General features: G+C 35.3%; 1 protein-coding gene across 1 annotated transcript; it reads right to left on the minus strand.

Moving 5' to 3' along the window:
- Positions 1-12,180: 12,180 nt before the first annotated feature.
- LOC142546726 (D-glycerate 3-kinase, chloroplastic) lies at positions 12,181-15,564 on the minus strand. Its single transcript, XM_075654600.1, has 12 exons — positions 15,314-15,564; positions 14,187-14,518; positions 13,929-14,008; positions 13,790-13,841; positions 13,679-13,720; positions 13,524-13,602; positions 13,406-13,437; positions 13,263-13,331; positions 12,907-12,981; positions 12,708-12,824; positions 12,578-12,628; positions 12,181-12,493 (listed from the first exon to the last, which is right to left on the minus strand). The coding sequence occupies exons 1-12, from the start codon at positions 15,522-15,524 to the stop codon at positions 12,350-12,352; spliced, it is 1,284 nt and encodes a 427-aa protein (XP_075510715.1). The 5' UTR covers positions 15,525-15,564; the 3' UTR covers positions 12,181-12,349.
- Between the last annotated feature and the right edge of the window lie 2,374 nt (positions 15,565-17,938).

The following is a 17,938-nucleotide window of genomic DNA, read 5'->3' on the forward strand; positions in this document are numbered from 1 at the left end:
GATCATTTTTTTTCATCACTATTGATTTCCCCATGCCCTGTCCATAGTTGTCCTATATTGGATTCATCCCAATTTATTTATTTATTTTTTTAACATTATCCCAATTTATTTAAAACTCGGAAATATGATATATTTGATTAAAATATAGATTATTGTTATATGCACTTCAAATTTTTGATGATCACACCATGCTACTTTATGTATAAAATTTTGACTGATGTTGTGTACATTTTAAGAGTATTATTTTTTATTGTAAATATCGGTAGGATAAACCCATCTAACAGATAAAGATTCGTGAAACCGTCTCACAAGAGACCTGCTCTTAATCAAAATACAACTTTGAAGTTAGTTGTAACGTCCTTAAACTATATGTAAGAAAAATACAAACCTTGATACACTTCAACTTATAAAAGCTCAATATTATATCGAAATTAAAATAGCCCTTGGAAAATAATATTAATTATAGATGAATTAGTAATTTAAAACTAAATGAGTATTTATAAAATTATTAAATTCGGAGATCCAGATTTTAACTATTTTCGTTTAAAGGTAAATTCAATACTTTATTAAAGAAGTGATCAAGCTCTAATGCTTAATGAAAGAGCATCCTAGAATATAGAAACATTATATTTATAATTTATAAGAGTAGCCTTTTTTGTGTTTGATATAAAAAAAAAAACAATATTTTTTTAAGAGTTGAGTCGAGTGACGTCGGATCGAGTCGAGTCGAGACGAAAATTCATCACATTAATTGATGCTTGAGATGAATCTAATTGGGCCTAGCTAATGGATCGTATTTGGATATCCGGCAGACGGAATCGTTCCAAATTTGTATATGATGATTTTATTACCCCGCTAATTCTAAATCACTGAAGCACCTGACAGCCATTCATCCCTCAATTCTGCCTCTAATATTATTCCACTCAATCACGGCCTTATTGGCGATCCCCGGACGCTTATTATTTTTCTATAAAAGTAAATAAATCTTGGATCCTTTATCTTCCATTCAAGAAATTTAAAGTTTCTCTTTTTTCCACGTTCCGTCATTGCGCTTCCTAGATCTGCCGTACGGGTACGTTTGCTTTTATATGCTTAGATAGTGGAAGAAATAGCTTGATCTTGTTCGTTTCGTGGATTTATTTTGTGGGTTCTTGTAGATTTGAAGTTCTTGGCTGAGAATTATGTCAGGGTGCACATATTTGCATTCAAATGGTAGCGTAGAGGGGAAAAATTCTGATGTTTTCTTGAAGGATTTGAGCAATGGTAATGCAAAATTGGTAAATGAGATTGATAAAAATGGAAAGGATTTCAAGATATTCGTAGGATATGATCAAAGGGAGGATCTTGCTTATGAGGTATGCCGCTATTCTTTGTTGAAGAGAGCCTCAATCCCAGTTGAGATTTTTCCCATTAAGCAATCTGAAATACGGCAAAAAGGTGTTTACTGGCGTGAGAGGGGTAAATTAGAGAGCACTGAATTCTCATTTTCCAGATTCTTGACCCCATATCTAGCCAATTATCAAGGATGGGCTATGTTTGTGGATTGTGATTTCTTGTACTTGGCTGATATTAAGGAATTATTTGATATGGTGGATGATAAATACGCTGTGATGTGTGTGAAACACGACTATACACCTAAAGAGACTACGAAAATGGATGGTGCGATGCAAACCGTGTACCCGAGGAAGAATTGGTCATCCATGGTGTTGTACAATTGCGGTCACCCAAAGAATCGAGTTTTAACCCCAGAAGTGGTGAATAAGGAGAGTGGCGCATTCCTCCATAGGTTTCAATGGTTGGAGGATGATGAGATTGGGGAGATCTCTTTTGTATGGAATTTCTTGGTGGGGCATAATAAGGTTGTAGAAGGCGATCCAAACACGTCCCCAAAGGCAATACATTATACACTCGGGGGGCCATGGTTTGAACAATGGAAGGATTGTGAGTTCGGGGATCTCTGGTTTAAGGAAATGGAAGAGTATCAAAAGAACGTGTCCTAGTCATATTATGTGGTGGTTGGTGACCTTTGTTTGCTCGTTTTTAATTTCGAGGAGTATCTCTTTAGCATGTGTTGTAGTCTTAATATCTGATTTGTATTTGTCCCTTCACAGCTGCGGCATTGGGGATTGTAATATTGCATTTGCTTTTGTTAATATTCGAGGAAATAAGATCATTCAGTGTTCAAGTTGGTTGTAGTACATGGTACTTGTTTAGTTCATATTAGAATTACTAGTTAATTAGCCAACTGTTTGCACAGAAAATCGTTATGGTGTGTTTGCACGTAATCATATCAAATTTGTGATGAATACGACTCTCTCTGTCTGCCACCAAGCTACAAATTTAATTGAGGAATATGATAAAAATTGCAGGAGAAACTGATTAACAACATCTAATTTAATTATGTTATTATGAATTGGGATAATAGTTTTACGACAAAAATTGGAAAAAAGAATAAAGATGCTAAATTTTGAAGGAAACAAATGAAATTCTACTGGAAATATGGATATCATTAAGCTAAACTTGAGATAGAGAGTTTTGCAGTAGGTTTTTTTTTTTATGAAAATTGTTCAGCGCTTCTGTCCGTTTTCGTTCCGTTCTTCCTAGCGGTTTGGCCGTTTTCCACGATCGTCCATCATGGATCATGGGTCAATCTTTCTCAGTCGTTCATGCAGCTTTCTTCTCAAACCAACCGAATTTCTAGTGGGCTTTGATGGTTGACGATCATTGATAATTTATGGCCTTTGTGTATAATTGAGATTTAACTGCCGATGGTTTTTGCAATATTTAGGTCCAACAAATGCTCACATAACAATTTGGCACAAATGCTCCCGTAGCCAACTTGGCTATATTTAAACCAAATTACCGCTATGGATCCAACAAATCAGGTCCTTCTATGCGATCTTTGTGTCCCAAGATTTTCGCTTATGTTTGGAGATGGAGAACTTGTTTGTATTTATTATCATGGGCTTTCATTTAAATATACTATGTATCTAATTAGCTTGATCTCGGTTTCTTTTAAAGAGAATCAATCGTCTTGTTTGTTTGATGTGGCTTGTTCGATAAGAAACTTGAGTATTTGACTTGAGTATGTATTGATTTGTGAGCTTTGTTTGCAGGAAATTATAGTGATCTTCCATCCTATGGCACAATTCTTTCCGACAAACAAGCTGATCTTCCTCTGCCTGCCAAAACCATGCTTGCTCCTAGGCATGTCTTCTGTCTTATCTGACTATAAAAACTAACTCATGCTCGATGAATCCCCGAAGATTCTACCTTGGTGGAAGTTTTCAACCCAATCATTGATCCTTCTTATAATTACATTCCTTTAGTCACTGAGACGAGCGACTTATTGTTTCCTTTATCATCTCTGAGATCTAGTTCCTTGCATCTGAACCGCAAAGTAGCACCCCCTTTCGAGTATTATATGATCAAATCTTTGCCAAGAGGTGACACAAATTGGAATGCCTGAGTTGATCGATTGAAAAAATTTGATGGTGGTATGTGGCGCAAACAAAGCCTCTGTCAATTAATCCAAATGTCCACCGTTGACACTACTTTTATCTTGAATCTTCTTGATGGGGTCATTAGGCTATGGGCTCCCTCTATGTAATTCTTTCATACTCCCTTGCGGCCCTATGGCCATCACTTTCCAGGATATCCTTCAATCCACCGGGCTTCCGCTCCTTGAGAGTGACTTTGCCAGCTTAGTTGACACTCAAAATCTACCTCAGCTCGTTGAACCATTTATAAACCCTTTTTCATATTCTCAAGTCATTAGACCCTCGTATATGCTCAATACTTCCCCCACTAGTGATGAGCGCATTTCATTCATGTGGGTGCTGATATGTAAGTACTTGTTTTCTCCCTCTTCTGGCAAGCCCACCATAGATTATTTAGCTCTTGCTAGGTCTTTGAGTGTTGGGCATGTCCACGGTCGTGGTGTAATGTATGTAGGGTCAATTTACCAATGGTTGTTCATCACTGTAAACGAAGCCCCTTTGTCCAAACTTAACGATATTATGTGGATTCTTCAAATGTGATTGTTTTCATATGTCCCAGCATTTAAGTCTGCCCCAGGCCCATCACTGAGCACCTATCATGGAGAGAGATTTTATTTTGCCAAAGTGATCTTACTGTTGCTAAGACCTTATCTTTTTTTCAATCTTTACTTTTCACTCGGCCATCTCATCATCCCCGTCATTTTACTATCAAAGCGAAGAATTATCCCTGGGTTGAACACCTAGTTGTTGCAAGGAAGGCAGACGTTTCATCTATTGTTGATGTTATTTAGACTTCCATCCTCCACCCAGGTTTTTAGTTCCTGATGGGACTTCCCTCCTTGACCATATCAATCATTCTTTTGAATTTTTATTACCGATAGAAAAATGACAATATGAGAAGGCGGACATCATTTGGGATCTGGGGTTAGGTGGCACCTAATAGGAACCAAACGGATGAATAGGGGACCCAACAATGTATCCTTTCCAGCTAAGGCTGTGTCCGAGGGTTCCTTGTTGCACACGCCTCATTCTCTTAATGACATGATGATGAAGGAAATCTCACGTAAAAACTTACCTCCTTTTCTCTCATTGAACTATCCGAGCAAGCAAAATTCTTTAAGAACCATATCATTAATCTTTCTATTTTAGTGGCTGACGGTTATCTCTCATGGTGGACTACTATATATACTTCTTTTATTCCCGAGGTTTTGGGGATTCCCGGCACATTTATTCATGTTTATATCGATTCCCTGCCATTTATTGTCACCATTGTGTGAATATATATCATGTTTCTCTTTGCAGCCACTCAAAGTGCCAAATGCGAATTGGATATGTCAGCTACAAGGAACAACAAGAAGTTTAAGGACACACAACAACTCCTACCCAAGCAAACCACGTTTGGGAAAGAGAAAAAGGCAATTTTGCCCGTTCTGCCGAGGAGACGGACCCAATCTTCATGTTAAGATAATAAAATAATTTTGTTTGGTTTTAAGTCTACTGTTATTTACTTAGTCAAGAAGTCCTAGTCCTTAGCAGTAGTTGAGTAAACGTTTTGTTACCTTTTATTTTAAGAGAAATTTTAGGTTTGTTATTTCTTCTATGCCTATAAAAAGGTGTTATGAATTTATAATAAATGAGTTGTGAACAGACTTCATTCTTCATCAGCTGAATTTTTCTTTATTATCAGTGGTATCAAAGCCAGAATACGTGATAAATTTTTCTTTTTCAGCAGGAAAAGGAAACCTACAAATGGCTACTGATAATTTTGTTCATCCAGCAATCTCACGGTTTAATGGTCATTACGACCATTGGAGCATGCTAATGGAAAATTTTTTGAGATCTAAAGAGTACAGGCAGGTTATTGAAAGTGGTGTGACAATACCAGCTGCTGAAGTGCTCACAGATGCCCATCAAAAGGAGTTGGAAGCACTGAAGCTCAAAGACTTGAAGGCCAAAAATTATTTGTTTCAATCAATTGATCGATCTATCTTGGAAACCATTCTTTGCAAAGAAACTTCCAAGGATATCCGGGATTCCATGAAGAAACAATATCAAGGCACATCTCGAGTAAAGCGAGCGCATCTTCAAGCTTTAAGAAGAGATTTTGAAACTCTTCAGATGCAGAAAGGAGAATCAGTAATAAGCTATTGTGCAAGAACTATGTGAATAGCTAACATGAGATGTCATGGTGAGAAGATGAAAGATGTTGATGTAGTTGAAAAGATATTGCGCTCCTTGACACATAAATTTGATTATGTTGTCTATTCAATAGAAGAATCTAAAGATATAGATGCATTTTCTCTTGATGAATTACAAAGCTCATTATTAGTTCACGAACAAAAAATGAACGGAAGTTCAACTTCAGAGAAAAAAGCTTTAAAGGCTTCTACCTTTATTCATTCATCAAATCATAGAGGAAGGGGCATAGGTAGGGGTAGAAGTCGGGGAAAAGAAGATCGAGGAGGCAACAAAAATAATAATGGGAGTTATAAAGCATGTGACAATTCACAAGGCAAAGGCAGAGGCAGAGGAGGAGACCAACGATATGATAAATCTAAGGTAGAGTGCTTTCGATGTCACAATCTTGGTCATTTTAGCTATGAATGCAATGCTAAATTGCCTAATGATAAAGAAAGGAGAGAAAAATCAAATTTTGTTGAAAAGAAAGAGACTGAAACTTTGTTGATGACTATTCAAGTCAACCAAGAACCTCAGCCAGATGTATGGTACTTGGATACGGGGTGTAGTAATCACATGAGTGGAAGTAAGTCTTCTTTTTCATACTTAAATGAAGACTTTCGTTATGTAGTTAGCTTTAGTGGTTGCTCTACTGTAAATCTGACGGGAAAGGGTGATATCAACATCAAAACCAAGAATGGTTTTCTCGAAAAAATCACGAATGTTTTCTATGTTCCTGATTTGAAAAGCAATTTGCTAAGTGTAGGCCAATTGCTCGAAAAAGGTTATGTTATTACTATTGAAAAAGGTTCATGTGAGATTTATGATTCTTCCAGAGGAACTATTGCAGTTTTTCCAATGAGTTCAAACAGGTTATTCCCTTTGAAAATCGAAAGTACTCAACCTTGTTTGTTGGCTGAGGGGAAAGATCAGTCATGGCTTTGGCATTATCGATATGGTCACTTGAGTTTTGGTGGACTAAAAACACTTGAACAAAAGAATATGGTAATAGGCCTTCCGCCAATCAAAATTCCAGTGTGAGGATTGTGTTGTTGGTAAACAACATCGTTCTCACTTTCCTCAAGGAAAGTCATGGAGAGTGAAAAATGTTTTGGAGCTGGTTCATTCCGATATATGTGGACCGATAAAACCATTTTCTAATGGAGGTAAAAAAATATTTACTTACTTTCATTGATTATTTTACACGGAAGACTTGGGTTTATTTCTTTCAGGAGAAATCAGAAGCTTTTAGTGCATTTAAAAGCTTCAAGGCGCATGTTGAAAATGAGACAAGAAAAAAAATTAAAACTCTTCGTACAGATCGCGGAGGAAGAATACTGCTCAAAAGAGTTCAATGTTTTCTGTGATGTACATGGGATTCGGAAGGAGCTCACATCAGCTTATACACCACAACAAAATGGTGTATCGGAAAGGAAAAACAGAACCATTCTCAATATGGTAAGAAGCCTTCTTGCAAGCAGGAGAATCCCAAAGACTTTTTGACAAGAAGCAGTAAATTGGAGCATCCATGTCTTAAATAGGAGTCCTACTTTTGCTGTGAAAAATATGACACTTGAAGAGGCTTGGAGTGGGAGAAAACTTGTTGTAGATCACTTCAAAGTTTTTGGTTGTATCGCTTATGCACATGTCCCAGATATGAAAAGAAACAAGCTGGATGCGAAGGGTGAAAAATGTGTCTTTCTTGGTGTAAGTGAAGCATCTAAAGCATATAAATTGTTTAACCCTTCCACAAAAAAAATTGTTACTAGCAGAGATGTCATTTTTGATGAGGAAAACACTTGGAATTGGAATGAGGAGCAGCTTACTCCAATTATTGTTGATGATGAAGTTGAAGAAGAAGAAGAACTTGCATATGAAATTTCTTCAGATGCAACATCTTCCACTGCTGAAACTTCACAAACCAGTGAAGATACAACTGTAGCAGCAACTAATGCTAGTCGTGTTAGAAAGACACCTGCGTGGATGGAAGACTATGAGGTAAGTCACTTTAATCAAATTGAAGATCTAGCCACCCACTTTGCTTTGTATGCAGATTCTGATCCTACAACTTTTGAAAGTGCTATCAAAGAACCAAAATGGCAAAAGGCAATGGATGATGAAATAAAAGCCATAAACAAAAATGGTACTTGGGAATTGTGTGATCTTCCAAAAGGAATCAAAACATTTGGTGTGAAATGGATCTTTAAAACAAAACTAAACGAAAATGGCGAAATTGACAAGTATAAGGCACGTATAGTGGCTAAGGGGTACAAGCAAGAGTATGGAGTTGATTATAAGGAAGTCTTTGCACCGGTAGTGAGGCATGACACAATCAGACTAGTGATTGCACTGGTTGCGCAAAATTCATGGCCTATCCATCAACTGGATGTTAAATCAGCTTTTTTACATGGAGATTTGGAAGAACATGTATTCATCGATCAACCTCGGGGCTATATTAAGGTTGGAAATGAGCATAAAGTGTATAAACTAAAAAAAGCTCTTTATGGACTAAAACAAACACCTCGAGCTTGGTATAGCCGCATTGAAGCTTATTTTCTGAAACAAGGTTTTCAAAAATGCCCTTATGAGCACACACTTTTTGTTAAAACTGGACAACAAGGGAAAATGCTTATGGTTTGTTTATATGTGGATGATCTTATATATATTGGAAATGATGGCAACATGTTTGAAGAGTTTAAAAGGTCTATGATGATTGAGTTTGAAATGTCAGACCTTGGCATGATGAGATATTTTTTAGGTGTAGAAATAAATCAGTCTACTAATGGAATTTTCATTTCTCAAAAGAAATTTGTGCGAGAAATTATGGATAGATTCGAAATGAAAGACTGCAATCCTGTTTGCACTCCTGCTGAGTTTGGCGTAAAGCTACACAAGAATTATGAAGGGAAGAAGGTGAACGACAAGCTTTACAAGCAAATTGTGGGTAGTTTTATGAATCTAACTACCACAAGGACAGATATAATATATTCTGTGAGTTTGATCAGCAGATATATGGAGAATCCAACCGATATGCACTTGCTAGCAGCAAAAAGGATCCTTCGTTACTTGCAAGGAACGAAGGAATATGGGTTGTTTTATAAGAAAAACCAAAAATACGATTTATTTGATTTTACTGACAGTGATTTTGCAGGGGATCAAGATGATAGGAAGAGTACTTCTGGTTATGTTTTCATCATAGGGACTGGGGCTGTTTCTTGGTCATCCAAGAAGCAACCAACCGTCACGTTGTCGACGACGGAAGCTGAATATGTAGCAGCAACAGTTTGTGCTTGTCAAGCAATCTGGTTAAGAAACATTCTTGCAAATTTACAGTTTAAGCAAGTTGGAGCCACTGTAATTTTTTGTGATAACAACTCAGCCATCAAACTCTCTAAAAAACATGTGCTACACGGAAGAAGCAAGCATATCGAGGTGAAGTTTTATTTTTTAAGAGATCTCACCAATGCTAGAACAATTGAGCTAAGGTTTTGCAAAAGTGAAGAGCAACTGGGTGACATATTTACAAAGCCTCTCAAGTTTGCCCCCTTTCAATATTTGAGGAGCTTGATGGGAGTTTGCACGATGAGTGATGTTTCACAAGTAAACTAAAGTATGAAGGACTTGAGTTTAAGGGATAGATTGTTAAGATAATAAAATAATTTTGTTTGGTTTTAAGTCTACTGTTATTGACTTAGTCAAGAAGTCCTATTCCTTAGCAGTAGTTGAGTAAACGTTCTGTTACCTTTATTTTAGGAGAAATTTTAGGTTTGTTATTTCTTCCATGCCTATAAAAAAGTGTTATGAATTTATAATAAATGGGTTGTGAACAGACTTAATTCTTCATCAGCTGAATTTTTCTTTATTATCACTTCCACCAAACTGTCCATTGAGGCCCTTAGATCCACTCCCAGCACATCGACTGACACTTTAACTGTAAAAGACTATATTGATTCTTCATCTACACCAAATGATACTTCTGAACATGGTTCGCCGGAACGGCTGCGTCGCGACCGGAACGCCAGTCTCGGAACAGGAACGGCCATTGGCGTTCCAAAGTTCCATGGCCAATCGGCGAATGCTTTGTAGCGCCGTTCTTCAACGTTATAACGGCGAGGGAACGGTGGGGTGGAACGGGAACGGTGGAACGGAACGTGGAAAATATCACAAATCACAAGATACAACAAATGATAAAAGTCATCAAGATGACCAACATATCGCAGGTATGACATGGGCAAAAGGAGATGAAAATTATTATGCAACACAAGATACTGATCATGGTTACCGTCCTGGAATTGAGGAACAACGTCGTTTCTTGGAAAGTTTATCAGAATTCTCTAGTGCTAGTGATAAAGAACATTCAGCTGATTCTACTCAACCATACATGGGTGTCGAAGAACATATAAGATGTCTTGGATTGGGGAAAATCGACAAATTCAAATGACAGATAATTATGGATCGATGAGTTACAATTGGGACTCTCAGCATGTTGGGTATGATCCAACTGGATATCAATCAGGTGGATATGGATATCAGGGTAATTATAATTCTAGACACGATTCTTTTGATAGATCATTTGATTTTTCAACATCTGGTACACATGGAATTAGACATCGTGGATTTGATTATGGGTCGTCTCAATATATTGGTGATAGATACAATGAATCTTCATCATCTATATGGCGTGGTGTTGGACGTCATGGTCCCCAGTATAGATCTTCAAGTACAGATGATAGGTCTACTGTGTATCGTGGATTCAGATACTATAATCGTCGTGACGAAACACTATTACAAAATCAGTCATCTCATTCTAATGATCTTTCGTCATCACAAACTAATCAATATCCCTATGGACAATCACGTCAATATCCAAATGTTCGAAATCAATTTAATATACGAGATACTGATGAAGAATATAACAATGATTTCGCTCCTCCGCGTCAGTCTTCATAGTATTAGCTTTGGTATGTTATAATTTTTAGTGTGTATTTATTATTGTGCTATTATTGTAAAATAGTTTTGTATTGATATATTAATTTGTAATAACTTCATATATTTTATTTTTTTAGTACGATGTAATTTATATTTAAATTTGTTTACTAATTTTTTGAATTTATTAATTTTTTTATACAAGCGTTCCGCAACCGTTCCACAATGTAACATTGAAACTGGAACAGTAGTTGCCGTTCCAAGCACCGCAACTATTCCGGCGAACCATGCTTCTGAAGCTGGGTCGGAGAGCGAATCAAACGACCATATTCGATAAAGACAGACACAGACCGTCAACCCAATGGGTTTGAAAAAGAACCTTTGGCAACAAGTTATATCCCTCAGGTGGTCTCAGTCTTATTTACTGTTTTCTATTGTTACTCATGGCTCATCATCCCCTTGTTCTTATTTGTAGGGCTTAACAATGAGATGTGTCGTAGTTTTTTTTGGTCGAGGAAGACATAGTCTTCGAAAAAAGACTTTAGAAAAACGTTAATAAAATAGTTTCTTCTTATTTATTTTTTTAAAACTTTTGTATTCAAACTGATCATGAATCGGTTTAAAATCAAGGGCATGTAAAGGGAAAGATGATAATGGTTGTCAATAACTCTGATTTTTGGAAGCCCGATATTTTAAATTACATTTTTTGAGTGTCACGGTTTAAATTTTGTTTATACATTCTAAAAATATTCAGAATTTATAGGTAGGTAAAAATATAAAAAAAATTACTAAAAGTAGAAGTGGTCTTTGGTAAAAAATCAAAAAAATTAAATCTTTATATGTTGCTCCCAAATTTGTGATATTTGACCATATGATAAATATTATAGGACTCTTATAGGACTCTTAAGTTTAATTAAATAGTAGCGAATAGTACGAACATACGACGTGTGTGTTTCGTAAAATAAAAAAAAATGAAGTAGTTTTTTCAAAAACAATTATATTAAAAATAATAAAATTTTAAAATTGAAATGATAAGAGAGAAAATAAAATAAGGAAAAATGTTATTATAATATAGTAAAACTATGTATTGATTTGATCAGATGAAAAACGTTTTAGTCAAATTTAAAATTATACCATGATTTCATATAATTAGTATATGACGCTGTTGTATTATATATAGTAATGTGCAAGTAAAAATAAAGTTGTTGATTATGACTGAAAGTAAATTTTATAGCTTATAAATTTGTCATGTTCATCTCAAATTAAACTATTTTAATTCTGAGTTTGGCATATGAGTCATCTAAGGTTTTTTTTTTCTAAACATAAAACAAAATAAAGAAGCTAAAAAACTAAATTCTTGGGACTTTGGGAGAGAATAGAAGGTCGATATTGGTAGAGAAAGAGAACTGCAATTGTTTCACTTTCTTATTACATAGAAAAAGAAAAAATGATAATTATTTAAAAAATTGTCATACATTACTAATTGTACATATATACATTCTCTAGAAAAATGAACTTAAACAAATAAAACAATAGAGACCAATATGGTGCTTATAACTCTACGTTTATTTATATATATATATATATAAAGAAACGTATCACATTAAACTGGTATTACTTAGATCTTTGACTAAATTTTTTTTAAGATCATATTTGATGTGATTTAACACGCAATGCACGTGAACTTTCTTAATCTCACTAATTATACATAATTACAGGATTCATTTCACCTGAATGCTTCTGAGTTAATTTCCAAGGATGGGATTTCTGCCTTCATCGATTTCAACGACTAGTATATGGTTCAGATCAGCACCTTTAGGCCCTTCCAAGTAAAGGGTAGGAAGATACGCCTTGTATGCTGGTAAGTATCTTGAAACAAAGTCCATAACCTGTGTGACAAGGAGGAATTTTTTTTTATTTCGTAGTAAAACTATAAAATATGCTGGTTTCAAGGGTAGAGACATTTTCCCTACCTCTTCATCAGACATCCCTGGCTTTCCATCATTCCTCATCGCGATCTCTGCCTGTGTATCATCCCCACCAAACTGGTTATGGATCATGAAATTTTCTTAAAGCTTAAAAACAAGGACATGCAAGAACAACCTGCAATCGCCACTGATAAACATAAACGGGGTCGTGAATCTTGATTATTATCCAGGACTTGATGAACTTGTCCCATGCATCATAGTAAGCTTCTAAGTTTTTGTTAACAATCTCCAGCTGCAAGTTTTAAATTCAATAGTGATTTCAAGTAACGAGTTCTACTGAGAAGGTAACAAGTTTTAAAAGTTGGGTCTCATACCTGAGGGTCAACTGATTTCACGACTTCAACTGGATCAGGCTTAAAACCGAGCATCCAACCCTCGAACAACACAACCTATTGACCAAGTAAAGTATTATGATAATAAGAATGAACTAGAATCAGAAGGCAATAGTTTAAATCCATAACCAAACAAGTGTACAACCATTCAAGAAATTTTATATTTGAAGCCACTGAATGTGTTTTCATTGTAAACCTCCAATAACATTTTAACTAGTCTTAAAATAAAGAACGGAAAAAAACATCTTATCCAAAAATAACAAAGGGCACCAAGAACTTTTCCAAATTCAACAATGATGTCAATAGCTTGGATATTAATATGCCGGATGGCCACCTACCGTTAGAGGGCCCTCCACCTCTGGCCATGTAGCAGGATCAGCTCTGTCACCTTTACCATTAAATGCATGCTGTACATAAATACAAAATTAGCGAATTCACATTCCAGACACCAAGATCAAAAACTTTGGTCACAAATGTCAACCTTGTTATATCGAGGAATCTTAATCTTTTCACCTGAAAATCAAGAACAAAGCTTTTACACCATGCTTGAAAAAATGATTAAAACATGGAAGATGGAAAAATAAGTAGTTACAACTAGCCTTTTTTAGTCAAACTTCCTAGGGCAGTCAGGGTCTCAACAGACAATTGAAGATCATGGCTTCCAGCATTCCCACGAAACTAAGCCAATGTGAAGATTTCTTCGTTATTGAGCAACAATTGTAACTCCAAAATCACCAAATTTTGTTAAAACTACCTCCAGAAGTCCATTGCCAGGATTACTTTCCCTTAACTTGGCCTAGAAAGATATCGGAAACCATCAAAAATTTACCGGTTTGCACAAGGGTTGGCAATTAATTAATTTTACCTGTTCATTTGCCGTCAGGTAAAAATCATCAATGGATATAGTTGCAGACTTCCTGAGATTTAATTTGCCAGCTTTTTAGCATCTTTTTTTAGATGTCAACATGATTTTTCGAAAACATTGCCATTTTTCTATATTCTACCTCCCATTAAGCTGGAAAAGAAAATCCAGGGCAAAGACAAGGGTGGTTTTTCCACAACCTTGTGGGGCACTGAAACCAATCTGCAACAAAAATAAAGAAACATAAAGGGTGTTTATATGCCCACAGAAAATAAACGCAATTTTCTCGTTGAAAATACAAATGAGCAAATTTAGTGTTTCTAGCTCCCACACCTTGCCCCAAAGAAAACAAAATAAGGTTCTGACACTTAAATATCATCAAGAAGAACATTAAATGTACCACTAAAGGTGGGATTTGATCTCCTTCTTTGAAAAATGAACTGTGATGGGAAATTTCTTGTATGCACCACAAGAAGACAGGTATGTAGTAATGGTATATTCGAATTTTCTGAGGCTCTGTTAAATACATTTCATTTAATTCAAACAATCTACAGAGCTGGGATCCATATAATATCCAATTGTCTATGGATTCGGCAATCTTCTCCGAGGTCATGCCAATTTTTTCTAAAAGGGGACCTGTACATATAAATTCAAAAAGCTCCCTGACCGAGGAGACTTTTGCTGGCGTTGAAGGAAACACGGCGTGCAATGGGCCTGACTTTCTTCCACTGCCTTCATAAGCATGAAGAAAATAATGAAACAATGGCACAGATTCCATGGGCAAAATACATATAAAAAAAAGAGTAGAAGAAAGAAAGAGATAGTGAGAAAGAAATAAAGAAATGATACAATGAATGAATAAATTATTGAAAGAATACAACAGCATCATCTATTATGATTACAACCCTATATATCTCTGTACCAAGAGATATGCCTCGCAGTTCATCAATGGATAGGCATAGTAAAGCCTAGTTTAACCGAATTTTAGGAAGACCGGGAAGTTTAGTTAAGGTCATCTTCAGTAACCAACACAAAATAATTCACCTCACTAATGCATTCACACTCCTTTCTGACGAGGGATCCCTGATTGTGAAAGCATGTGACCGCATTGATCTGTCACTACTTCAACAAACATTATTGCTAAGTTCCAGCAATTACCAGATACCTTTAACAGAATTTTCCCATCAACCCAATAACTAGAGTTGTGAAACAACGTATCCTTGGATTGATGGTGTCATTTTTTCTGCTTCAACAGACACCCTAGCCACAGAAATTACTAGACAGATACTAGTTTAATGACTTTTCAGCTTTGTTCTTTACGCGATGCGAAATAAAGAATAAAAGAGCACATTTAGAACCGAGCTCTTTATGTTTAGCAACGCTGTTAAATCCATTTAGTAAATTAAAAAAGGGCAAAAACACAAACACTTCATCAACAATCAATACAATAGTTTCCAAACCGTTCAAAGTCATACAAATCAACCATCTCAAAATGATAGCATCTCTTTTTTTTTCTTCCCGGATTACCGTATGAATTTGAAAGGCCAAAAACATTAGCGGACGGCATGGAATTCAACGTGCGTCGATCCTCAGCCTCAGATACAGCAACAACCGACGGAAATGGGCCGTAATTGGGAAGTTTTCTGCAGTTATAATTCCAACAGGCGCCATTACTGATACAACCACTTGGGACCGGACAAGTTCTGGTTCGCGGGGATAGTACGTTGAAAGCCGCCATTGTAGTAACCACCAGAAAAGCGAAGCCTTTATAATGATCTTCAGCGTGTCATCCGATAAATGTTGAATTACCAAAAAGGGCTTAACCTTTTAGGATTTTCGGCCGTTTCAAATGGGTGGTTGTTGGGAGAGACGTAAAATAAGCCACTTGCTCTGTTCGGGACAAACTGGTCAAATTAATTTATTTATTATTATCATTTTTTTAAACAAAACTATGGTATTTTAAATTATTTTTTGAGTAGGTTTCTTGTGAGACGATCTCACGATTTTTTATCTGTAAGACATGTCAACCCTATCGATATTCACAATCAAAAGTAATACTCTTGACATAAAAAATAATATTTTTTACTCAAATTAGAGACATGTCTCACAAAATACGATCCGTGAGACCGTCTCACACAAGTTTTTGTCTTATTTTTTTCTCAAAAAATATTATAACTTTTTTTAATTTGAAAAGAAAAAGTTGATTGAGACTGTCAACTTATGTTTTTTTTTTCTTTTTTAATGTTTATATTATATAGAAAAATATCGTCTTTATCTTTCTGTAATGTTTGAATACCTTGTCAAAAAACAAAAGAATCTCTTTTGCGTTGGTGTTTTTTTTTTTTTTTTTAACGATAAATTAGAGAAACAGTTGTAATTTGACAGTGACTATTTCAAATGTACGTTTTAACTACAACCATGGCTTGAAAAACAGAAATGGACATGGGAAGGAGCTAGGAATTTTCCCCCAAAATTTTTCTGATTCTCAAGTTTGCAAAATATGGGTGGAAATGGACTCGGGACTTTATTCATGGAAGTTAAGATATGTTGGAGATTTTGGCAAAAACTTGTTTGAGACGGTCTCACGGGTCGTATTTCGTGAGACTGATATCTTATTTGATTCATCCATGAAAAGTATTACTTTTTATGCTAAGAGTATTATTTTTTATTGTGAATACCGGCAGGGTTGATCCGTCTCAGATTCGTGAGACTGTCTCACAAGATACTTACTCTGAGATTTTTCTTTATTTTTATAAATTCATTGTAGTTTACATAATTCATTTTTCTGTTTGATATAATTTTTGGCAAAAATATGTGTGAGACAGTGTCACAGGTCGTATTTTGTAAGACGGATATCTTATTTAAGTCATTCATGAAAAAATATTATTTTTTTATGATAAGAGTATTATTTTTTATTGTGAATGTCGGTAGGGTTGACATGTCTTACAAATAAAGATTTCGTGAGATCGTCTCACAAGAAACCTACTCATAATTTTATGATGCATATCGGATGTAATATATATATATATATATATATGATTTCAAATTTAAATACAAGTAAATGAAATTAATTTGTAGTAGAAGAATTGTAATTTTCATGAAGCCTGGACCACTTACTAGGAAACCAATTATTTTAATATATATTTGATGCTTTTAAATATTTAAATTATGTATTGCATGTGTTTTTATGCTTTTGAACGTTTAAATAATGTGTTGTATGTGTTGCACGGGAAAAAAAAAAAATCTTATACAAGGAGTATTTATAAGTTTTTTAGAATATGAGATATGATACAAATGACAAAAGAAATCGATATTAGTCAAATATGAAAATCGGTTATAAACATAAAGTATGAGCCTAAAGATAAGTTATAACGGGGATACTATTTTCGGATTTGAGTAGGTCTCTTGTGAGATGGTCTCACGAATTTTTAACTGTGATACGGGTCAACCCTACAGATGTTCACAATAAAAAGTCATACTTTTAGCATAAAAAATAATGTTTTTTCATGGATGACCCAAATAAGAGATCCGTCTCACAAAATATGATCCGTGAGACCGTCTCACACAAGTTTTGCTTTCGGATTTAAAAAAAAATGTACAAGGTTTAATTGATCATGGACACGATATGAAGTCATGTAAATGGTTACCATGTTAGAAATTTTTCTCAAAAATCATGTTTTGCACGTATATAAACATGATATATAATATGCGGAAGCGGATCGAGAATTACCTCCGGCCATTGAAAATTTTTGATTTCTCTGAGTTCCTTATGGTTGAAGCCTTCTAAGCACTTCACGTTCTCCGTATATGGTGTATATTTCTTATGAGATGTGTGTGCTTAGGGACCTCAATCGTTGCTATTTATAGGCATCTCATACCATCAACGAGAAAATTTGGGAGCATGAATTTCAAAAGAAGATTCGTGTACGTAACTTAATTTTCTTGGCCGTCGCCAATTTCAATTTGTACACGCTATGTGTCACGTTTTTCTTACATTCTCCCACTTGACACATATATCTCATTTACCATAGGAGAAAATAAAATACATGAATCATGGCGATAGGTTATCTAAAAGCGATTATTATCTTCCATGTATCACAATGTATTACATCTCTAAAATAACTTAATGAATAAACCCTATGTTTATTCGAG

Source organism: Primulina tabacum, chromosome 1 (assembly GCF_025594145.1).
Source record: "Primulina tabacum isolate GXHZ01 chromosome 1, ASM2559414v2, whole genome shotgun sequence".
NCBI lineage: Eukaryota > Viridiplantae > Streptophyta > Magnoliopsida > Lamiales > Gesneriaceae > Primulina > Primulina tabacum.